Source organism: Tyto alba, unplaced genomic scaffold (genome assembly GCF_018691265.1).
Source record: "Tyto alba isolate M040663 unplaced genomic scaffold, T.alba_DEE_v4.0 Super-Scaffold_39, whole genome shotgun sequence".
In the NCBI taxonomy this organism is placed as follows: domain Eukaryota; kingdom Metazoa; phylum Chordata; class Aves; order Strigiformes; family Tytonidae; genus Tyto; species Tyto alba.
Genome location: NW_024881314.1, coordinates 10,884,647 through 10,910,577, shown reverse-complemented (window position 1 = coordinate 10,910,577; position 25,931 = coordinate 10,884,647). Strand labels below are relative to the sequence as shown.

General features: G+C 39.4%; 1 protein-coding gene across 1 annotated transcript in view; it reads right to left on the bottom strand.

The window, feature by feature from the left end:
• Positions 1-22,418, bottom strand: part of LOC104364513 (protoheme IX farnesyltransferase, mitochondrial) — a 105,564-nt gene extending 83,146 nt beyond the window's left edge. Inside the window, exons 1-4 of the mRNA XM_033000288.2 lie at positions 22,245-22,418; positions 21,574-21,698; positions 19,627-19,951; positions 10,445-10,569 (exon numbers count right to left, since the gene is read on the bottom strand). Coding sequence (XP_032856179.2) covers positions 10,445-10,569; positions 19,627-19,951; positions 21,574-21,698; positions 22,245-22,287 — 618 coding nt within the window. The 5' untranslated portion in view covers positions 22,288-22,418. The remainder of the gene's footprint in view (positions 1-10,444; positions 10,570-19,626; positions 19,952-21,573; positions 21,699-22,244) is intronic.
• Positions 22,419-25,931: the final 3,513 nt, after the last annotated feature.

The window sequence follows — 25,931 nt, the reverse complement described above, 5'->3', positions numbered from 1 at the left end:
GTGCTACCACCATAGATATGAAGGGAAGGATCCTCCGTAACTTTTTTCTGCCTTGATCTGCAGACTCTACTTCAAAGACCTGTTATGGTACCTTCAAAAACTTAATGTTTAAATGCCATAGAATTGACACAGGAGCAGATGACTGCTATTACATAACAGGGAGTTTTCAAAACTGGAACCAAACCCACCTATTGGTGCATTGCTTCTGTCAGAAAACACTTTATCATGCTCTTCGTGACCTGCTACTCTGACAAACCTAGAAGTGCTTTTCCAACAAACTACTTATGAAGTTTGAAGGAAAAATCAAAAGAATTATGTCACTCTGATGTCTGTGCCCAACCACCAGGAGAGTTAAATTCTATACAAAGACAACAAAAAAGTATCAATGATGTGACCAAGTAAAGAATAGTTGAAATAATTAAGTGCTTCATACTACACTGTCACCAGACTTTCTAGTATTAGTTCCTGCATGGGTTATGGATACATTCACCCAAATACGCACTACATATGCATCTGTTTACATCAGACCCCTATAGAAACCTGAAGTACAGTTACTCTGAGCTTCCCTGTATGAAAAGTCTCTAGAAAACAAGAGTTTCACTGTTAGTAAAACAGCATATATCTTCACCCTCACAGTTACACCAGCCCCAGGAACTGCACAAGAAAGATCCTTTCCATTTTCAGTGGGGAACATCCACAGCAATTGCTCCTTCACTCTTTCCTAGGAAAACGTGTGCCAAGACCCTCTTCATCCCCTTCCTCATAACCTAGAGGTATCTCTTCTTCCTTCTCCCTACTCAGCTACAGCAGCGAAAGAGATGATTCCCTTGGGACACCTCCCTGCCCAAAACCCACTACTGAGCTCTGGCAGATCTGGGCAGCAGCATCAACTTTGCACTAGGTTTTAGCTTTAGAAAAAATAAGTCAAAAGCCACATAAGGTAAATTAGCATCTTGCAGCCCACACAAACAAGAACATTATGAGTGCTTGCCCTAGCCCTGCTTCCTCTGCCAATGCCAGTTGCAAAGCATGATCAGCACTCAGCTAGCTAAGTCCACTTTTCACCACCACAGTTGTTAACCAGAGCATGTAACACAGACAAAGCAGAGTAAAACTTTGTATTAACAGCAACAACAGTCATGCAAAATTAAGTAAATAGGCCTTTTACTCCATTTTACTGCACATAAATCCTATCCAACATTATGAAGACAAAGAGTCTGAAATCATAGCACTTGCATATTATTTTTTAACAATGGAAATTTGAAGAGAAAACCCTAAAATAATTCAAAAGGAAAGGGACTGTTAGAATGCTCTGGGCTTGTGTTTCAATGAGCTATTCCCTAAAGGAATGGTATTGGTAGGCTGTTTCAGGGAACCAGGAAATAATTCTTCTTAACCCTTATGAGTCATACTTCACCACATACTCGTTATTTTTCGTATAGCACAGTACACAAGGTACTGGATCCCCGTTTTTGAAACGGTCAGGAGTCTAACTCAAGGCAATAAACAGGATGAATATAACAACATTTAAATTACAAAAAGAAAATTACATTTCACTAATTATCTAGTAAGGTTAATACTTGCATTGCTGAAGAAATTCTCAATTATTTGGAAAATGTCAAAACATGTATTTATAGACTGACAAAAAAATACCAACTAGTTATTTTCACTTTTCCTTCTCTAAGCTTAGAAAGGCAATACCCCTATGGATCAAAAGTCCAGATAAATCTTATTAAGTACTAGGTTTTCCCTTCTGTCTGGTGCTCTCTCCACATTCCAACATTTCAGTCCTTTGAAATTCCTTTGTTCTGCCTGTGATCAGGGTTTTCAGGGGAAATCTGGCATTGGATCTAAAGGGAACCCCACACCACTGAAGTATTCCTGACAATTAATCATTTGGTAAATTATCTCTTCCTTTTCCCTTTACCTCACTTGCCCCCAGTATTTCCAGAGAACCTTTTAGTGTGGTGCTAACGAGACAAAGCTTCTTGCAGCATCAAAATGCGTTATCTTGAGGATTCACGTCTGCATAGAAGTTAAGCTGTTTCTGCAGTTACCACCTGAAAGTTCCTATTCGTGAGACTGATATTTCAGAAAACAGGAATTTTCTCTGTACTCGCTCAGAGCACACCTATCACCAAAGCCTTGGCGGCTGAAAGGACAGTTTCAGGTGTGGAAAAAGAAAACACAGGACTGCAGGGCTGTTTCCCTTGCGCTGCAGTCCCCACAGCCACATCTTCTCCATAAAATTCCCTTTGCCATGCCCCCCACTTTCTGGTGTTTAATTAGGACATAAGCTGCTCATCAACAAATGCAACCAGGGAGTGGAAGAGTGTACCCAGTACTTATACTGATTGTCCGTTCACTAAATAACAAATAGTGGAATGTACTTATTTTGTGCATCTCCTAAAGAAATTCCTTTATCAAATCAGGAAGCATGATGATCCAAAAAAAGGGGCACAACATTAAATATAACTTTTTAGCTAATCTTTATGATTTTTTGTTGGGTTTTAATGTATATGAAATGTAACACAGGAGACAGAATCAAATCAAAACATTTTGATTTAAGCTCCTCTAAAATGTGAAGCTTTATGCTAATAATGTATGCCACAGAGGGAGGCAAAGTAGTAAAAAAGGATGCTGTTTTATTTATTTCCATTGTCTTTGTTGAGCACCACACTTCAGTGACTGGGGTCTAAGTGCCCCTCTCTCTAGGGCTATGGGAAGCCATCTGCTTTCTTTCGAAGACTCTTCATGTACCATATTCACACAATATGCATATGAGGAAAGAGAATTTCTTCCAACAATGGTATGCATTAATTTATAATATTTTTCCAAGATCCTTTATCAAGTTTCACTTGTAGGTCAAATAATTTATGCTTTGCAAAGATAATCTCTGCATTTAAAATTTATCGGTCCTTCAGAGGTTGGTTCTCATTAGTGCTCATCATTTTCACTGCTCACGAAATACATCTTCACAAGCTCAGCCATTCCTACTCGATATCAAGGATTCCTACACACTAACTTGATCTAACTCTTGCAATTATGAATCATCTGACGGAGCCATAAGTTATGATCTTCAATGACCACTAATGAAGGTTGCCTAGCAGTTAAAATATCAAAGCAGCATATATCAGCACACTTTAGAGAGCAAGATAGACTTCCAGTGTTGCACTTCTCTTATATTTATTATATACTGTAAATTACGTCGCAGGCTGCCTCCAACACTGACAGTCCTGTACTCCAGAGTTAAACACCAGGTTTTAATAACCACTCCTGACAATCTTTTGATCGCTGGGGGGGGCAGATGAAAGGCAAGGCCGCCTGCTGCAGGCAATCTGCTCAGTCAAAACAAAGGGGACTTCAGAGAGAGACAGAGATGCATCAGGTGTTAATCTCAAATGAACAACCAGGAGTGTAGGCTGATTGACTCCCTCTCCATTTCCAGCCGAAAAAGGGTAAGAGCCTGCCAGCAGGCTCATTCAGGATGCACACAGGAAGGGAAAGGTGCGATTAGCTAGGCATGAAGTATTTTGATTTGGAAACCCAAAACCTTGGAAAGTCATTTTAGGCTCTTTGTAAATCACTTTAAACTAATCATTCAACTATCTGATTTTTCAAATATGCTGTATAGAGCAAATCTTGTTGGCATTTCAAACAAGTTCTCTCATTCAAACATGGCAGTGTAGTAATCTGCTAGGGGAAGAAGCAAGTAAAATACATTTTCAGAGCTTTTAAAAAGTGGACAAGCTGAACTGTGAGGAGATTACTTGGGAAAAACCTCCTGCATTGAGTGGAGGTGGGCTGGATGATCTGACAGAGGTCATCTCCTCCAACTTGGCTCTGAATGAGAGCATATTAATAACGTTAGTGTCAGAATAAAAAGTTCCCACTACATGCCTTCAGACATTCAATAAAACACTTATTTGGTAGGAATAGTTTAGGCATAATGAGATAACACCAAAACCCACTTGGTTTAGGGGAATATAAAAGAACTATTGCTGTTCTCTCTTTTTTGTTGAATTTCTTCACTGGGAAATAAGAAGAGAGGGATCTGAGGGACTGCCAGACTCCTAATATTTTTCTTTTCCACTTCTTCTCTAATCCAAGCATCTATCACTAACCATCACTTTCTGTGCAATAGTTTAACCCTTGTTTTATTTTTTTTCTACTGCTTCAATTCTTCTAACAGACTTCTCTATAGATTTGCCCAAAAAACATAGCAGCACTCTCTGAAAGGAACACAGCTACTAATGTCACATCACTTTATGGTATTTTTCACAGCCACTGAAAGAAAACAGTTTACTTGGGGTCTAATAGACCAACAGGAACCATTTTTACTTATATGAGCCAAAATCCCGCATTAAGCATCTCTCAGACAGGGAAACTGAGAAACAAATAGTATTGCAGGGCCTCTGACCAAGCTAAAAGAAGAATATCTATAAAACTTGCAGAAACAAAAGAACATATAAGTAAAAAACCTCTGTATTCACAAGATTGGTAGTACCCGACCACATACACACCTCTCAGGTTCCTTCTCACTCACAAAAGCTGTTTTATGGGGCAGGGGACAACAGGGGAAAGAAGGGTTAATACTTCATACACTGCATCTCATCCACATAAAATCATTATTACTGCTTGACAACCCTGAAACAAAATGTGGAGCTGATAAGGAGAAGACGCCGCTCTACCATGGAAGCTGGCAGCACATCTACAAACTGCAGCCCTCCTCCTCCCAACAATGCAGGTGTTCACAATAACTAATTCCTCATGTTTTTTTTTTTTTTTTCCCTGCTTGAAAAATGAATTACAATTTTTACTGGCCCAGCAAGCTGAAACAGTTACAGCCAATATGTCTTTAGAGAGGAACAAGGTGTTGTACTTCTAACAATCAGCACCACACATTCTTTCATAGCATTTACTTCAAAATTCAAAAAACCCTCCAACTTACTTTTTTCCTACTCTTTTCATCCTGTTACATGACCTTAGATATCAGGTAGTTCAGAAAACTACAGATATACAAACATCAACTCGTTATGATTGAGTGCTGGAACACAAGCACATAGGCATGACTGCAACTGATGACGTTGCTGCTTGGCCATCATGGTATGAACTGTTCATCCAAATTGGATTCATTTGCCCATCTTACTCCCTGGAGTCCAAGTATTGATCATTAACCTATATTTGCAAAAACAACTGTAAAAGAGTTGAGTTCAGACCACCAGTACAGTAAACCACAGCTTCATCTACAGGCCATGGAGGTGCACTGAAGATTTTTAATTACTGTACTTGTAAGCTCCAGTTGACCTTTCTCTGGAAGATGAGGCAATGTTTGTTAAGTAGACTTATTACTTTTTTTTATCCTTTTTTAAGTTGTTTTGTAAATACTGGTCAATTAAGTCATTTATAAACAGCAAAATATCAAAAAAGGTGAAGACTACAGCTATCCATATGGCAGCATTGAGATAGTAAGTAGATTAAAAACTAGAGGAGAAGCTTCTCCATTTTGATTTTATTTAGCCTGGTGCTCATCACTGCAGTATCCAGATGATGATCACAGTTTGTCTTAATACAGAGGATCACACATAGGGTCCATGGGCTGGCAACTGAACTCAGATCCTGAATTTCACTTCATTATTTTAACACCAAACCCATCCTTCCCACCCATTACAGCTGCACTTCTAAGGGATCATTGCTGTCAAGAGAGGATGACATTAAGAGCAAAATGCAGCCATCAGATCAGACCCTGAAGGGACAGGGATGTTAACTGGTCTTACATTTGTTCTCTCATTCTGGTTAACGTGTTTACCATACTACTTGTTTTCAGCTAACTGCAGCTAAGATATTCAGTCCAGTCTGCTTCCTTTTCAAGGTACCATCAGTCAAACTCAACCACATCATTTTATCTCTCGGTTACTAAATTCAAACCATTTTAAACATCCTGCTTTCATCTTTGTAGCTCTCTCCCACTTCTTAACTGTGCTGCAGCTAAAGAGGAATGTACTTGACATATAAAATGTGCATGTGACTCCTTTAACATTTTAATGCCATGTATTGTGTTGTAAACATCTCTTCATGTTTTATCTCCTTCTCCATAAATCAGAGGCCATTATCTTAGAAGTCTCAAAAATGACATGTTTCCTCCATAATATAAATGTAAGACTCTACTCCTTGAAACTTGAGTCAGCTTTCAAAAATCATCAAAAACCAGAGCTATGAAAAAGCAAAATACTATCAACTAGCTTATTACCATTTTATCCCACTCCATTTCTTAGACAGCATGAGTATAGTATGGGAAAAAGAAAGATACAAAAATGGTCTTCACCAATCAGAAAACCAGTGTTTTGATTATTCTTTTTTGTCAGTTGTAAGGAACAACACTTCCTGTGTATCCATATCAATACACAACACTGAAAGAGTCAGGAAAGTGGACAGTATAAAAAAGTAATATGCTAGGAATAATTATTCAATTTATTCAAGATTAATATGCAGTGTTTATAAGATGAAACCCCAGAACATATTTCCATTTCCTTACAATAACTGCAATTAGTAAGACTGATCTCTTATAATGGGGTTTTCCGGTGGTTTTGGAAAGATAAGTAATGTTACAGTAAAAATGTGTCTCAGTCTATTCCTTGGTAAATGCATTAAGTGATTTTATTTCTTTTAATTAAAAACCATTGTAAAACATTGATTATTTTGAAAAGATAGAACATCAATAAACAACACCTGTCCAGAATAATTTAAAGTTACTTCAATTACGTTTAAAAGAGAGAAAAAAAAGAGGAAAAAAAAAAAGGAAAGCATTTTTAGCAGGTGGGACTGAAAAGTGGTGACATGTTGTAGTACAATACTGAAGGGCTGAAGGATGTAACACAGTGTTGCGTGATGTGGAAGAGACCCAGGGACCACTGGCTTAGTGTGCCACTAAGATGCTAGATTAGGTGTGAAGTACAACTCTGAAGTATTGTGATACGAAGGAGTGAGGCAGAGGCAGAACTGCTGGTAGAGGACAAGAGAAATAAAACACTATCTTTTCTTTGGCACCTTCCAGCAGGAACTGACTCCCTTAGAGCCCACAGACCCAACACACTACAGGAAAACCGAAGGACCCTCTGATATTTATCCAGATGCCCAGAATTCATAACATTTTCCACCAGCCTGAGAGATTTGGTTTCTCTCAAACTACTGTCTAACATAAATTATTCCAAGATACTTTTCTTGACATTTTCAACACAAATGTTTCTAGAAAAACCTTGCTGTAGAACAGGCACCACGTTTCTCCCCTAATGCAAGTCCACGCTCAAGTATTTTTTGTCTGTTTTCCACGTTATTTTCAAACACACACTTTTCACTGTCCTTTCTCTTTTCTTCTTTTGCAAAAAGTCATCACCTTCTTAAAAATTGTTATCCAATTTCACAGAATTGTCATAAAAATACATTATTTCTACAAGCATTGGAAAGTACAGCTAGAATTTTGAATTTACCAGCTGTGAAACTTGTTTGCAAATACACACCTTTGATAAATATCCAGATTGTACTTCTATAAACAATGGAAAAATACAGTGTTGCCAACTCACATTTTTTTATTATTGCTTTGTTGTTAAGGACAGTGGAAGTGGGTCAAGAGCCTCCACTCCAGCAAACTTTAACTTTCTAGCTCTTGCCGTTAGGAAAAAAAAGTATGACATACAGACAGCTGAAATCAAGAGAGCTAGTGATAATTAAAAGATTATTTTAGACCAACTTCATAAAGAAACAAAACATGACTTCTTGGTCTCTGTGCACTATTTAGAATAGTCCTGGCTCCTTCCCCAGTAGTTAATTCAATTTAAATAGTTAATTCAGCTTAATTCAATGAGGGTCAACTGGCCTCAGCTTCTACCAGATTGCTAAAATGAAAAGGTCGAGAGAAGGAAAATAAAAAACCCCAAACCACTGAATTTGAACAGTTAAAAATTTGCATCAATACTTCCACGAATATTAATGGAATCTGTTACATCTTCACAGGACCAGGCTCCTCACATCCTGTCCTAAATCACGGGGAAGAATCTTACACAATCAACACTTTACCTTCCCACGACATATTTGAAGACTGTAAATCTTGAACAGAGATTTATCAGGGAAATGAGGAGTGGGAAAGACGAGTTGCCCTTAAAGATGTACAGATTTATAGCAATATGGGAAACGGAAAGATGGTTATCATATAAAAAGGTCCTTAAGGGATAGCAAGGAGCAACAAGGGAAACATGAGTCATGAGCTGCCAGAGAAGAGGATGCGTATGGGGAGCAATGGACAGAGCAAAGTAGCAATAAAGGAAGTTCCAAGTCAAATGTGCTCCTTCCCAAAGGTCGAAACAGATACCCAAGCTTAAAGTATTTGTTGAAAATTAAATTCCCAGCCAATTCAGACACAGCACCAACAGTAACACCAAGAAAGGGACACTCGTCAGCTGAAAGGATCCATTGATAAACAAGGTCACAGACCACAGCTCTTTTCTTTTGCTTTGTTACCAACTCTGCTTCTTTATTTTCCTTAATAAGAGTAGCTGCCTTGATGGTCTGTCTACATAGCCGAGTGAGTGTGCAAACTTAAAGCATTCAGCTGAGATTGTGTAAGACAGTTTTACACTCTGTGAGGCTGGAGTAACCTCTGCTATTTAAGGGCATATTAACAGCTGTTCCTATGGTGAGACAGCAGTGAGTAGTGAATTTTGAGCCCAAGCACAAAGTTATTGCACTCCTAACTTTCCTTTCCCATCCCAGCAAGCCTCAGTAGTGTGAAACTCCAAATTATGGCACAGGATTCCTGGTACTCCCAAGTATCTCACAATTTTTAAAAGTGGCTTTCAAGAGTTTTAAAAGTGGATACTTTCAAGACAAAATACAACACTGAGCAATACATGGAAGCTGAAGACAAAGAAAACCAGTCATTTGTGCGTGCATATCATCTCTAGGAAGATCTATCAAAATCTGAAGACAGACAAGTTGCATGGGAGACTCTAAACAAGGAATAATTAATTCTCCTCTTAGTCCAGTAGTATCCACAAAGGTGAAAGTAAATATGACAGTAAATATTTCAAAAGATTGATAAGTCACAAAATGAAATTTTACTATTAAAACTGTAGTAAAGGAAAAAAGGGAGGAAAAAAGCGCACCTCCAAAAGTGTATCAAAACCAAGAAAGCTTCACTTTAGTTGTGACAGCTTTTCTACCCAGACTTTATGTGAAAAATATGCACATGCTCACCGGATGTATACATCAGAAAATAGTGTGACTGACTTAAAATTATTTTTCAAGGCTATCTAAGTTAGGTATGCTATCTAAATATTTCCATGCAACTAAAAATCATGCAATATCCTTCCTATTTTGCAGAGAAAACAGACACAACATTAGCTGCCCACCCTAATTTTAAGCTCCGTGAAAACAAACAGTAAAACTCATACTTACTTCAGTCTGAGCAAGATGCGTGCTTGTGGGTGTGATCTCAAAAGCACATTGGGTGCCTACAACTGCGGTGTTCCACAGTGTGAACGTCAAAGAGTTCAACCCAATCAAGGTGACCCCAGGATGTAAAATCACAGGAAAGCTCCTTGCCCTGTTCCATTAGCAGGGTGCCAGGACTCAGCCTCCCCCCTCTCCCAAGTGATTGCTGAAACCATGAAGTGCTATCAGCGGTGGCACTGCTACTGCCACTTCTTCCAGGCCATATTTCCAACTGAAAGTGCCTGTGGCTACTATGGTTTGTAACTCTGCTCAATACCACAAGTGTTACCTGTTCACTAGCTAGACTCTCCGTTGTGACTTAGGAAGAGCCTAGAAGCAACTTCGCTTCACAGCTGGATTGCAAGAGAGCCAAGACAGAAGCACCATGCTCCACAGGCATATTCACACATGCAGGGAACCTCAAGTTTGGGCACCTGGCACATCTCTGGCGTGAAACAGCTACCACACAATGGAGTTTTTTAGTAAAGTTTTGTAGATGCACAGGAGATACCTTGATTCCAGCCTGAACAGAATCACAGAAACCCCACCGAAGCCCCACTACAGATGTTTAGAAAGGTGCTCTGAGCCAGTCTTTAGACAGATCTGACAAGGCCATACAATAACACAACTGAAGAACCAGGCCTGTAAGGCTGAAGCCCCAATGGCTATTCTTATACTCCAATTACACAGTTCATCCTATGTCATTTTCAGTGACCCAGGCTTGGTATTATCAAGATAAACATTATTATTGGGTGGCTTAAAACCTCATCAACTCCACACTGTGCCTAGCAGCCATACTTTAATACTCAGACATAAATTCCTTTTGTGGTGTCAGTAGCTCAGAGCTCACACGGCAGCTGAAGGCACAGCACTCCCAGCCATGCATTTACTCTCCTTGGCAGCATTTCAGAAGCCAGGATGACACCAGTTTGTGGTACAGAGGAAGAAATGGACTGACCTGATTGATGGAGTTGGCAGCACAGGATGCCAGTCCAGTTCCAAGGGAGGCGAGCAGGAAACAGGTCAGGTCAAAAGGGACCGGGGCCATGGCAAAGCCGGCAGACGTGGTGCTTACAACCAGAGCTGCAACACAAGCAAGAGCACAGTTCAAAGCATCAACTAGAAACCACCCCTTTGTACATAACACAAGAGTTAAGGGTTTTAAAACCTGTAAGAACCCTTGTGCAGATTAATTTTTTGCTACTTTTATGGATCAAAGAGCTCCAGGAACCATGTACAATTAATACTAATACTCCACATAAAGAAGTCAAATATAAGAACTGTCAGGGATGAAATGAGAAACGCAGAAGCATCAGCACATTAGCGGAAGAGGTGAGAATAAAACTTATGCCTCTGTATTCCCTATTTTATAGATTTGCTACAGGATCAAACCACCCCACAGAACATGTACAGGAGGTGCGTTTGTTCCAGTAGCTCACATGCCACTGCAAAGTCTAACATGGACGAAAGTCAGTACGAAAAATCCTGAACTGAGAGATATGCATTATATCAAATTATAGTAGGAACTCAGACAGTGTGGAGGGTGAAAAAGAGACTCAGTGCATGCAGGCTACAGCTGGTGAAGCCAGTAACTTCACTGTACAAGTATCTGCTCACACTGTTCCCATTTGGCCTGCCCACTTCAGGCAGAAGGTACAATCACACGATCACATGGACCCAGCAGCTCTTAAAGGCCTCAAAATTTGAGTGGCTTAATAAAAATCCATTTCAGTTTTGTCATCCAAAATTATAACTTTAGTACAGTACTGCAAATCACATCCTTAAAATCAGTTACCTAACTCTCAATCCTAATACTGTAATTACCCAAATAATAGGTCTTACAAACCTCACTTTTGGCAAGGAAGAGTAGGACATCAAAAATTTCTTATACTATAAAAGTCAGCACACTTACTGAATATCTTACTCATGACCTTGAACCTTACAATCTGAAATTTATAGTTATTAAACGAAGTATTTAAACCGTATTCTGCATGTAATTGCGCATTTCAGACCTCAGCAAGCTCAAATCAAAGAACAAAAATGTTCTTCCTGATTCCTACGAAGTCTCCTGTTTGTCTGAAGTTAAATGACAAATAAATAACCTTTGCTGACTGAAAATATCTGGATTATCTACTAAGCAGCATTATTCATTGGGATAAAAAACTAAAAGTCATGGCAAAGCCCTGCCAGCAAGGATGCACATGCAAAGTGCTAATTTTAAGAACTGTGCCTGCATAGGAATCTTAGGATATAATCCTAAAAGACAGAGAAGAAAATTTACTGCTTATCAAAACTTTTCTCCAAGTATTAATATCCATTGGCAGCTGAATATTATTATAAGAATATACATTATTTAGCCTTGTTGTGGACCAACAGGACGCTGTGCCGATGGCTGTCGCGCAGGCTGGCTGTGAGCGCGCCGTGTCAGGGTCTCTGCCCGATGCAGAGGGAAGTGCCCTGGCTTTGACTCCCCAGGACAGCACCCGGCTCTCGCTGCGGCCCCTTCAGCTACTCCTAAAATACAGTGAATCTACAATGGAGCCTTATCTCTCTGAAAAGCTGTGAAATAACCACAGATTCTGTAATCCCACTGGACAGACTAATGAACATGCAGGTACTGACCCCGTCTGAAAGACCTGGACCCCCTTTATTACATAAATACAATAGCATCTTGGTTTCGGAACTCTTGGATCCTTCTTAGTAGAGTGCACAAAAAAACATGAAATGCATTGGTTTACAGCTGATAGAGTTAAAAAATACACTGAAAAGATGACAGCGAAACAGTGGCGTTTGCATTTCTAAGAGTGATTACATTCATTTTTTTGCGTAATAAATCACACGTTCACTTCTAGACAAGAATTTAATTAAAACTTATCTTAGAGAGCACTTTACACCAATTTATTATGGGAAAATACCAACCCATTTACTGAAGAAGAAAGGTGAAGCAGATTGGCAAACAGTCAGTGTAACATTACCATTACCCTGACCTCAAAGAAATTCTAATACTGCACAGCTACAGCACTAATTAAAGTCCCCATTGATTTCTCCAGATTAATTTTAGCCAGTCATTTCAGTGTGACTTATCAGGATCTCATTAAAAAAGGTTGTAGTACATCCCCTCACTTACCCCACTGAAACAGGTATTTTTAGTTGTTTGGGCAGTGCTCTGAACACAAGGCATTCCCTGCTTGTCTCATCACCCAGCAATTCAAATGCAACATGTTAAGAGTAAATAAGAAAATGTTCCCTTTGGATTGGGAAGTTTATTTTATTTTACTGGGGAAGCAATAATTTACTCTTCTACTTTCCTCATGGAGGAAAAGTATATTTAATTGAGATCACATCAAGGGAATGAGGTCATTGACTATTTGTTTTTTAATCCCTGTTAGTTTAGTGCTTTAGGGGCCAAATTAACTTCACCTTATTGCATAATAGATGGAATTGATCCTTTCAAGATCTGTTGATGAGAGTTGGCATTATATATGCTCTTCAAAAGAAACCAGGATTTAAACTTATGATCTCAGCTTAAACCTAATTTTCAGTCTTTTAAACATCTTTAGCTTTAACAAAAATTAACAGGGGACATTTGTCTCCAATTTCAGTGTAAATGAAAAAGAAAATGCTAATGGATTGGTGACAAGAAGAGTGAATTATAATGTTTCTAGCACAAAAACGCATTCAAAAAGTCTACAGTGTATTCTTTACATTCCTCTTCAGCTTCATTGTAACGTGATCTGCCTTTATAAATCTCTGTATTGGTATTTATAGCATGCGAATCACTATGCCATATTTTGTTTACCTCCTATTAAAAAGTAGCCAAGCCAAAATAGAAGCCTAGAAAGACAAAGCAAACCAATTCAGCTTTAGATTTCCTTTCTACTCTTGGACTGATGATGTATCAGTGCACATGGAAGGACAAAAGCAAATGCGTTTCTACTTTAATTTAAGATACAATTTCACTGTTTTACCACAAATGTTTATATATTCCTTAAAGGAAACTAGCTTTTCAAGAGCTGATGGAATTTTCTGTCCGGAGTTTTCACACTTTGGTTTCTGGAAAACTAAATGTAGCATCAGTATTAGTACTATACAAGTGACCAGTGTTTCCTTTATAAAATTACATCTGTTTGGGCGTAGGCATATCTAAATTTTGTTACAGATTATAACCTGCACTTTAAAGAAGGTCAAGCTCCTGAAACAAACTTAAATCTGGGATAAAAATTTGAAACAAGTCTTTGCATTATATCATATAAAATTCAAGTGCAATATTACAAACAGAGCATATAATCTCTTTTTACCATCAAACAATTTTAAAATGCTTTGCAAAAACTAAACTGTAATAATAGTTTATTTTTATTTCATTAGTTTTCCTTGTACCATGGAAACCAAACTGCCAGAAAGCTACTATTAAGATTTGTTTCTTTGATAGGATACTTTGATAGTTTGTTTCTTTGATAGTTACTGTTAATCACAAAATGAGAACTACTTTGACAAACGTATGAAATATATTTAGAACTGAGAATAGATGTAGACCAATGATACTCTAAACAATATATACTGATTAACCTTTGTCAAAGTTTCTGGCTATATTAAAGCTACCATTTAAAGAATAAACACCATCATAAATGCCATTATTCCAGATCAAACTGGAAACATACTGGAACTCCACTAAATCAAATAGATCTTTTTTACTAGAGCGGCTGTTAACAGATTTTTAGCCTATGAACACAACATAGGCACTTTATTTAGTCACTGTTGCTCTATTACATAGCGGTTTGGTAATACTCAAGTCATTATGCAAAGCTGGATATCCATCATCTTTGTAAAACAAATACACAACAGACAGAGATGAGGCAGGATGTTCATGACCACATCATAAGTCAGTAGCAAATGTCTCAGGCTTCTAACTTCCATTTCAGCACTTCTATACTAGAGGATCACTAATGTACAGACACAAATTCATATGTGAGAAATGTTTTCTAAAAACAAGACAGGATTATTTTCTGAAAAGGGGACATATGAAAAAACTCTCTAGTTTAGTCTCCAAAACTGAAAATGCTCCTAAATTATCATATTTATCCACTTCGCAAATCTTGAATGAAGCTCAGTAAGTCCATGATGTAGAAACCATGCACAATTTTATAGCTGTTAGTCTTTACTCCTAGGTTTTTGTTTAACATTGTCTGGAAACAACACAGAGTAATTCAGATTGGAAGGGATCTCAGGCAATCTTCAAGTCCAAACTCCTGCTCACATCAAGGTCAATGCTGAATTCAGGCCAGGTCCCTCAAGGCTTTGCCATCTCCAGGGACGGAAAGTTCACATCATCTCTGGGCAACCTGCTCCACGATTTGACTGTCCTCATGGTGAAACTTTTTTTCCCCTTACGTCAAGCCAGAATTTCCCATTTCAATTTATGAAACCTGTTTTCTCGGTGCAAAGATTCACATATTTTAAAAGAGATTTTAAAACTAAATCACAGATGCTTCCAAACTTGTCTTTAAAGGAATTTTGGCACCTGATTGGAAAACTTCCACATCATCCTTCATGTGGAAGGAGCTACCTATGATCGGATGGCATCAAAATGATATGTAAATCTTTACCTTAAAAACAAACATCAAACACATTTATGGGCCTCCTCAGATAATTGATTATATCAGTCTTGTGAAATCTGTCCGTAACATGTACATTACACTTTGATGAGGAAAAAGCACAATAGGTTTGATTCTGATCTGACCACAGTAAACCCCAGCATAACTCTTTTAAAGATGACTAATTACTGCAGATTTACAGACACATAAGCATCTCAGGCTGGCCTCTTTTAGCTCTAAGGTATAGACCATAACAAAACCAGAAGTAATTTACTCTCAACTGTTCTTACATACTGTTAATAGGATACTGGGTTGAACTCTTCAAGAGTTAGATATAACCAAACAACATCTCACATCCACAATGACAGAAGCACAGCAGAACATAAGCTTACTTTGAGAAATTCTCCACATTTCTAAGCATTTGGAGAAGTAGTAACATACATAAAGTGAAGCAAAGGAAAATTTCTGTTAGACACACAGAGAGACTTCTCAGCAGTAAGGGCAGTAACACACAGCTGCAGCCTGCCGGGGGAAGCTGTATATTCCCTGGTCGGTTTTAAGAACAGACAAAGCAACATCAAGTCAGGCATAATATACCTAATGATGATCCTGCCTTGAGGGAAAATAGATTAGGTGACTTCCTGAAGTGTTCCTTTGAGGTCACCATGATTCTGCATGGATACTGCACACACTGAACCAAAGCAAGATATCAAGTGCAGAAACCTCTCTGGCGAGACCTGAAACAAGTCTTCAGTAATCAGAACATAAAAGCAACATTCTTCATGCTTTAATGGATTGACTATTAAAATGTACTTTGAAGAAAATACTACCAAAACTCTAAAATACCTTTTAAGAGTTGGAAGGTAAAAGTGCTTTGCTATAAGGTGGCATAAAGAATATAAGGACTTTGGAGGAGAGACTTTGTATATGATCTCTGGGTAAACAACAACCAGTAATGCACAATTGTAAATAAAAATGAATCTTTAGACAAATTAATATTCATATGAACACAAATAAAGATGTTAACTGTAGTATATTAAAATGCAGGATACAGAAAAAGTAGATAAGTGTTTGAAACATATGGGCTCTAGCATGACTTTTTGAAGGAGATCAGTGTTACAGTAGACTGGAGTCAGGACTCGACTATTCCAGGCACAGCAGAGATAAAGATAGGCTAAAGATACAGCCTCTTCCTCAATGAGCTTGCAAGTTATATAAAAATTCTACAGATGTTTAGAAATTAGCTGTTAAGTTTACATCTGACCCATACTGATACATTCACTTCTCAGACAGGTGCTACACATCTAGCTGGTTGTCCTCACCAAGACCAACATGCAAGACATCCTTTACAAGAGCAACAATGACAAAATGATCCTAAACCACAGAGAAATATCTAATGAGAATACGCAGCATTTTTCATATCGTGCCTTCATCAGACTTCCTCCAAATTAAAAACTGAAGTTTCATTCTCCTGTGTTTTTGTATATAGCTCATCTTAGTTTTCATCGGTGATCACTGGGGAAAACATCACTTAAATGTAAACTTGAATTTAAAAAGATGAGACAACCTGAAATTCTTAATGTGTTTGCCTGAGAAGTTACTAGAATGTCCTCTGATTACCACACCTTCACCTCTCTTCCTACTTTCAGCTACACAAGAACTTTAGGATAAAGTTGAAAACAATGGCATTTACAATTCTGAAAACTTAATCAGACAGATGCATTAGCTTTCCAAGTGCTGGGAGGGTGAGATACAGCTGTTCAGACAGCAGCCAACAGAGAACACCACAGAGAAGGGAAAGGATGGAAACCAAACACAAAAAGGTGGATTATGCGACAAGCAATTAAAAGTTCCCTAATTGTTTTCTATGGCAAAAGAATATAAACAAAAATCTTTTCCTCTTGGTAAGGCAGAGCTTCTAATGGCAGAGTCACAAGAGCTGCAGTTTACATGAAGCAGGAGGGTATGGTAATAGCTAAACTCATTTCCTTTCAAAGGTGAATTACAGTTCAGAACACAAACAAACATTCTCTTTACTCCAGCAGCGGGAAAAGAAAAGGGCATAAGGAAGTCCCATTTTAGCATAATGCAGAGTTTGTTTTTTTGTTATTTCATACTCTAAAAAGTATAAATAAAGAGTCTGCCAAAAAACCCACACAGGATATGAGATCTATCAGAACTTCATGGGTGAAGGGAATTGAGTTGTGTGTCATTTGTAACTTGAAAACTGACCTCAGATAATTTATTTTTCTTTAAAAAAAAAATAATATCAAAGAACTACACCACCATATTCTTTATAGAATATATAATTTGTCTAAATGATTACACAAGTTGGAAAAAAGCTAATTCTTTCTTTACTCTGCACACCACCCAGTATTTTTCCTGCTCATCTCCTACATTATCCTATGACCAACAAAGACCAACAACAAAACTCCCATCCTACAAACCCCTCTTCATCCAACTTATTCCTTTACACTTTCTACTTCCAATAAAATCTCCGCAACCCAGATCATCTTCCCCACAAAATAGAAAAAGATCACAATAAGAAGAGAGGTTGAGGTTTTTTCTATATCTCTATACCTTCTCAACAGGTACGAAGTTTACTACACTTACCTTGGATCAAGAATAGAGCATCTCGAAAGGCAGACTCATACAAAACAACAGTCCTAAAGGGAACACAATTCTGTAACCTGTGCCTTCTACAGGTTTCAAGTAACACCCTGTTTTAAAACCAGAGTGGTACTTGCTTGCTTGTCAATATTGCCTTTTGCATTTAAAAAAGAGCCTAGTAGAAGCTGTTGAAAAGTTTCACAGTGACACTGAGGCCACACAAAAAGAAAGTATCACATAAAATTACTTTCTCCGGAAAAAGACACTCTTCCATCTTACTGCAGTTCTTGACACTCCCGTTTTTGAGGAGGACCAGTAATACTCAGATGTGCTACTAATATTGAGCTTACCCACAAGGAATATCAGCAAACGTAAGTACATACATTTCAAGTGCTTAAAACAATAGCTTGTTTTCTCTTTCTCTAGTCATTTAATCATGGCATTTTAACTTTTCTGGATCTATTGAGATTTTTTAATTTAATCTACTTCAATAACTAGCACAGCTTTCAAGTTCACATAAAAGAGCCACTGAAATAAAATCACCTAATTGAAAATATGCCAGAAGAGCTAATTGCTCATATAGCACTTAAGTTATCCATGGTGAGCCAATGAAAACAAAATATTACTACAACCGAACAGCATGGGGGAGGAAAAGGCAAGACCTGTATTATGCAGAAAGAAAGAAGAGGCAGTTGTTGAGGTTGTATGTGTCACAAAACTGTTGCAAATCTGAAGTACAATAATCCTGATAACTGCTTAATATGCTAGTAAGAGTTTTATAAACCTAAATTTGAAATTATCAAGGCTAATACATAAATGTGACATGGTGAAGTATCGAAAGACATGCTTTTCATCCCTCAAGTCTACCAACCTAGCACAAAATATATGCCTTGAGGTTTTTTTAAAATAATGAGGAAGAACATTTGGACATAGACTCAAGATCAGTTTTGCCAAGTCCAAAACATGAGATGTCTCGTCAACGCTGAGAACTGCAAGGCCTTTTATTAGAGAAAAATTTAAATGACCATTGTACAGTGTATGTGGTCAATACAATGAAAATATATATATTGCAAGACCAAAAGTTTCAAAAAGCAAACTGAATTCAGGATTTTTATTATAACAAATTGTTATGGCAAAGTACAACTGGGTTTTTTGTGAAGAATTTATTTCGTCCACTGGAGAGAACATCACAGTAGGGACTTAGGAAATTGTATTTCTGTTCTTGGCCCTGATACAGACAAAATGTAAGGCTTTGGTCAGTTCACTAGTTTCTTTAGATATAAAAGTATATATAGCACTACCTATTGGCAAAGAAGTAATTTAAAGTTGTTAAGTATTACTATTAGAACAAGAGAAAATGTAGCTAGGCTACAAGGCAATTGTTTAACAAACCACTGGTTTGAAGATACAACCCTATCATTGACTAGAAAAGTAAATTATACCTTACTTTAAAAAATTTAATTGGTCACACTCAAACATTTTCCTTTATAAGGCAGGAAATTATTTGGATTATCTTTTCCTGGTACTTTTAATGCTAATTCCACAATAAGCAGTACTAAAGTGAAAGGTAAGTAAATAAGACAGAACATTGTTAAACTTAAGCAAGATGGCTTTAAATACTTAATACAATGCTTGTAAATTCACTTCTTAGCCTAGTTTCACCTTATTTTTTGTAATAATGCTTGCATATGATTCCCAAACACTAGCTGACTAAACGATGCAAGCTCCTCCTCACAGTTTTTAAACAAATTTAGGGGGAAAGATACTAAGTTCTTCCACAAAACAATTCTTCCTTGAACACATTTGATGGAATTGACCCAGGTACGTAGTGTCAGCAAAGTGAGAATTATCACACAAAAACCTACACGGTACCAGTAACATGCTAAAGAATTCTGGTATCAACCAGGATGCACGTAAGTGAAAAAACGACCAGTAGTACCTGTAAGCTTAATTTTGGACAAGCGTGCCAAAATTCCTGGCAAAGCATCCAGCTGTAGCTTCATTTCTTTCCACTGTCTGTCTTCTTTGGATTCTGCTCTTACTGGTGTGACTGAGTCTTCAGTTTCTGCAGCTGACTTAATTTCTCTCAACTCATTCCTACTTGACGTCGCAGACAAAGGTTGCTGAACAGGTGAAATTGGTCTAATCTTGTGTATAACCTTTTTTTCTTGATCCAGTTGCTGAAGCTCATGAAAAGGAGATGCAACTGAATCTGACTTAAGTTTGGCTCGTTGGCTGAGGTCTTTGTTGCATTGCGTTACATACTAAATAGAATGAGAAATGTTAAGATGAATAGTTAAGAAGATACTTCTGTCCATTTCAGGTTATTAGCAACATCAATATTATTGATATATACTACTTCCTATGATGACACAACTGAGTTACCCTGAATTTCAAACATCTTTTCCACATGCAAAAAAATTTCTGAAGTTGGAGAAGATATTACAAAAGCAGCTTTGCAACTCACAACTGCATCAATAATGTTTACTTAAGCCTGAAAAATTGCTTCTGGATAAAACTACTTCTGCCCCCATAGCTTCGACAGCAAACTCTACTTTATTCATACTCAAAACCACCAGGTAATACCATTTGATTTACAACTGATCAATTCACCTTTAAACAGAGGTACACACATGTCACTAACAACTCGTCTCCACATATAAGCACTAAACTTTTTGCACCTTTAACATATGAAAAAAAAAATCAGAAAAATGACACAAAATACAATCTACCTCCTATGATATAAAATCACATCCCACATTAAGCCATTACTATTTATGACAAACTTTACTCTAATTAGCCAGACAACAATTTTCAGCATGAGTTCAAATGAACATATACTGAACAGAAAGTTAGGAGGCAGTTGTTTCCTCTCTTTTAAAACTCTTACAGAATAAAACACAGAATAAGAGTATTCAGCTTCTATCTTTCTATGTTATCTCCCAAAACTTTCTATATATTTCAAGCACAAGAGACAGGTGTAAAAAGACTGCGCTTTCAACTAATCCTGATTTAAAGTACACAGTAATCATTATAATGAGGAATGAATGAGTGATGTGAAAACAGGTCAAATCAACAGCAGAAAAAAAAAAAAAAAAAAAAAGAATCTGAGAAGTGCTGGTGATTCCCAGAAGTATGGAAGAAACCTCCCTCTCTTGCTTCATACAGGACTGAAACCTCAAAAAAAATACCAACAGGCTCCTTGCGGTCATAGCAGTTAAGACTTACTCTTATGCATTTTTCATAGATATGGCTCCAAAGTACAAGTAACAAACAGGACACAACTTGAGGAAGAGCAAAACATGTCATTTACTACTACCCTTTTACATGCAATACAATTGTTCAAAGATACAATTTTGAGGGTTTGAATGATAATTACATCTCTTAATATCTAAAATTAACAGCACACTATAGGATGTAACCTGTTAAACTAATGAGCTTAGGAATTTTAATTCAAATTAACTGATAAACTCTTCAGTCAGAACACTACCTCCACAAGCAAGTTCCATCTACCACTTGTATGACTGCTAGCCAAGATGTGACCATCTTATTACCATTTTTTGTAAACAACAGCTTTAGAAATCATTTCATGTTTCTCGACAGGAGATAAGCACCCCACTTCAAAGGCACTAAATGCCCCTGTCAAGTAAAAGACACACTGCAGCACAAGGCATTGTCCTTGCTACAGCAGGTTTCCTCCAACCTCAAATGTTTTATATGCCAAGTGCTTAACCCTGATGTAGTGGAGAAAATGAGATGCTTGGAATTGCCTGAGCTTAGTTGATAAGAAAAATATTTTTATCAACTAATCTCCATTTTGACTCATCACACGGGACAAATGAATTAAAGAATGAGAAACATGGGATAAATACACTCCCGCACTTACCATTCGTTTGAGAAAGTTAAAGTACTGAAATGTAATCAATCTGTCATTGGCTACACGACACAGATGCACAAACTGGCAGGGTATCTGCCGTATTCCAGTGTTCTTCAGATGCCAGACAAATAATCCTATTTAAAGGAAGAAAAGAAAAAAAAAAAAAAAAAAAGAAAAAACACACGAAAAACCAACAAACCACCAAAACAAAACATTCGATTCCAGTTCCTTCTCTGTCACCAAGTTTGCTTTTAAGTCAGACCACGATGTCTCTTGTCAGCTGTTACACAAGGCACCCCACCAAACGGGAACTAGGGCTGCTCGGGTGGGGAGAAACGTGTTTGCAGGCTGCAGGGGAAAGAACTGAAAGAGCAGGCTTGCCCTAAGGGTTTGGGGGCTTTCTTTCATATCTCTCAGCTCCCTAGGGATGCATTTTTAGTTTTTCATTCCACTACTCCCTCTCTATATGTTGTCGACAAAACGATCTTGGCGAAAGGGGGCCAGCAGCCCTGAAAGGAAGCCGCTGGAACAGGGCAGCGCCAAGAGGTCAGACGCATCGGGAGGGCACCCTGCCGTGACACGGCGCCTAGAACCCCCCCGGGACACCGAGAGGCGTACAGGCCCCGCGTACCGCTACAGAGCACGGCCCCGGCCCCCTCCGCCCCCAGACCCGGCGGTACCTGCCAGCGCCCGGGGCGGGCTGCAGCGGCGGGCCGCGCTCATGGCCGCGCCGCCGCTCCCGCCGCCCTCTCCCCTCACCGCCTGGGCGCCGCCATCTTGCCCGGCACGACCGCTAAACGCCTTCCGGGTCGGCGCTTGCCGGCGGGGGCGGAGGGATGGGTGGGTGTTACCGCGGGGACGGGGACCGGTCGGTCTCACAGCCCGGGGGCTGCGCGGAGGCCCCCGATCCCCGTCGTTTTGCGGCGGGGGCGGGGGGGGGGGGGGGAAGCGCTTCACGGCCTCGGCGGCGGGACTGTGCGTGGAGGGGCAGCCCCGTGAGGGGCGGCGGGGGATGTGGCGCATCCCGCAAAGCGAGAGGCAGAGCGGCTTCCCGCCTGTAAAGCGATAAACACCTCCCGAGGGGGAGAACCGCTCGGGTTCGGGGGTGGCACCGCAGGGCAGGGCGTCCGGGCGGGAGCTGGGGAGCCGTGAGGGAGCGGCGCGGAGCCCGGCCCGCGGCCTCCAGCCTCACGGCTCCGGGTGTCCGGCACCGGCTGCGGTTCCCCCATCTGCATCCCCCGGCTCGTTCCCAGTCAGCGCTTGCAGGCTTGTCGTGGTGGAGAGCAAGAGGATGCCGTGGAGTTCATGGGGAGGTCACGTAATACTTGGAAAATAACCAAGAGAAGTCTGATAATAAATTAATTCCTGAGGACATGGAGTCTCATTCCCAAAAGGCCCTGATCTTTAGCGCGCCAGAGGCTTGGCAAAAAAAAAAAAAAAACAAAAAAAGAAAATCTGTGTTCAGTTCCTAAAGTAAAAATAGAAATTGAAACTTTGATTTCTATACCTGTTGGCTTGCAGGAGGTCAGACTGAAGAGCTGACCTAGCTGTCACCTCACCCTCCCCTCATACAGTTCCTAAGAGTGGCAGGGTGCTTTGCTAAGCTGACTCAACCTGCTAACCTGAAGGGAAGAAACGGCTTATTTTGCTGGTTTAACTGAAGTCACCCTGTGCAGGGTCTCATAGGTTGAAAGCTGGTGCAGGGCACAGAGGAAGGGGCCTTGGACTGGAGCCTGAACAAAAAGGGAAGGGAATGGTTAGGACTGCTCAAGCTGTAAAGCGTAATTGTACCCTCAGGCATCTTTAAAATGTTTTCTCTTAAGAGTTTAAGTTCAGGAGATGTAGGCTATAAGTCACTTAAATGCTTTTGAAAATCATTCTCAATATTTTAACATGGAAATCTTCCTCAGAACCATCTTCCTCCCAGGCTTTCATTTCTTTATAGTGCTTAAATTCATGCAAAAGTCATCTTAAATCATTATTAGGAAGATAAAATGAAAACACTCACTCTAATTCACCAAGAATATCCTACTTCGAAGCATTTATTTCCACTCTCTTTCTATTTGGGGAGCTGGGGAGAAATTAGGACTTCACATTTCTTACAGTTAATATCCTGTTTTACCCAGAGTTCTCATCACTGAGCATATATCACTTTGCAGTTCCTGTTTGCGTGTCTAGATTTTGTAACTTCCACAGATTTGGCCTCAACTTAAATTTACACCTGCAAAAACAACATCATGTAGCAAACACACATAATGGTTACACAGAGGGCTGGAATGGTTGGTTGGTTTTAGGGCACTTTGGGTCAGAGAGGAAAAGGTTGAGGTAGCCGGGTGTTCTGTGTCAGGGCTGAGATTTAAGGTTTAATGATTTTCATTGCCTTTCACTTGGGCAATAAATTGCACCCCTGGAGAGAGGGGGTAAAACACTACTTTTCTAATTAAGGAGAATGTTATCCATGGGCCTCAAGACCTCCTTGTGAAACAATAATGATGATTTAGGGCACACAGAATGTCACATACCTATTGGGGTTTAACCCCTAAAGCTACTCCTAGAGAGTAAAAAAACCTTGGGATTTTTAGTGGACACAAGTATCCAAATATCAGAGTTGTATTTCAGCCCAAAATGGCTCCACAGGCTTTGGTTCCCGTTACCGAAGGTTTGGGTTTGCAACGTGCCAATTCTGCGGAAGCTGGCTCCACGAAATGCTGAAGGCTGCGGAAGGCGCCTGGGCAAGGGATTACAGAAGCGGGGGTACAGCCCTGCCAGGGAGCTCTGGGCACCTTCCCCACGCCGCTCCCGCAGTCTAGTTCAGGTACCGCTGTCCCGGGACCACGGGGAGGGCGGCAGGAGAAGGCTCATCCTCTGTCACAGGGCTCCAAGGTCAAGCACTGCCGTGGGGCAGAGTGATTCCTGAAGCATCTCTAACTTTTTTGCTAATCGCTAAGATGGGTAATTGCCCAGTATCTATCACTACTTCCCCACAGTTATAAAGTAAACACTACACCTACGGATCCATTTTCAGGGTGATGCGAGGGGTGTTTAACTACGCGACTCCCATTAATGTTAATTATAGAGCGCATATTAACAGCATTATACGATCCTTTTTCCTATTAGCACTACCATAAATCTCATTGGTGGGGCTTAATTAGATCTCAACAGCAGAATGCAATAGTTTGATACACGAAAGAGCAAATTTGTGGAGACAGCAAACTATTATACTTTAATCTTAAAATCTCTCCTCTTACTCATAACACCAACAAGGCTTCTTGTAAGATTGATTTGTTGTCAGAAAATGATTTAAAGACCGACTGTAAAAATATTATATTTTCCTTGCTTCATAGAATGTGGCATTGATGTTAGAGCTCCACAGAGACTTGATGTACTTTCAGATAGGGAACTCTAAAAGCCAAGTGCAAAATAAATAAGATGGCATCCTGCTGTTATTGTGGTAACCTTTACAGATCATTTCAGAACTGTGACTGTTGTGTAGTTTAGTCATACACCATGGGGGAACCTGGGGCTTAGTGCAATTCTACCCCGGTCACCTAAAGCCCAACTGTATTTGCTTTTTGGGGGCCCAGTATGTAACAGAAAAAATGGTGTCCAAAGTGAAGGGCACTAGGACATATCTGAAACACAGAAATAACAGATAAGCAGAACTAAGAAAGTATTAAAGGCCAAGACAGATTGTAATGATAGAAAGCTGATTGACTGCTTAAAGCATCTAGACTGAGCAGGTCTCTGCTCATCACTACAGTTGCACCCCTGCTGAGATCTCCTTGAGTCAGGGCTTGTCCCAGCTTCAGTGGCTGAGAAGCTCCCAGTGATCCTGATGACCAGTTAAGTAGTTCCTTGGGTCACTTTGTAATGGCATGGGTTTGGGGATTTCTGTGATTTTCTACAAATCAACATTTGTGGTGCACAAGCTTTCTATCAGTGCAAGGTTAAACCGTAGATATATTTTTGATCTTAAATAAAGAAACCCCACAACTGGGAGCAAAATGTACTCGTACCAACGGAGAACCTGAAACATGCCAATTCCATGCTGTTAAAGACTTGCCTCAGCACATACCGCCAAGTGGAAAAAAAAAAAAAAAAAAAAAAAAAAGGAAAAAACAAAACAAACCACATCAAAAATGCCAAACCCTTCCCACCATCCTGATTCCAGTGTTTCAGAGTAGTTAAGGCTTCCAAGAAAAAGGGAAATAGTAGTCCTGGTAGATCCAGGCTCAGTAGCCTTTCTGAAGTGGTGTGCCAGACTGATTTACTTCCCAAAATAGAGTTCAAATATACCATAGGAAATCAGCAGAAGCTAGATATTGCTGCCTCTTCCCATCTATGAAAGGTGGCCTTATGCTGACCCT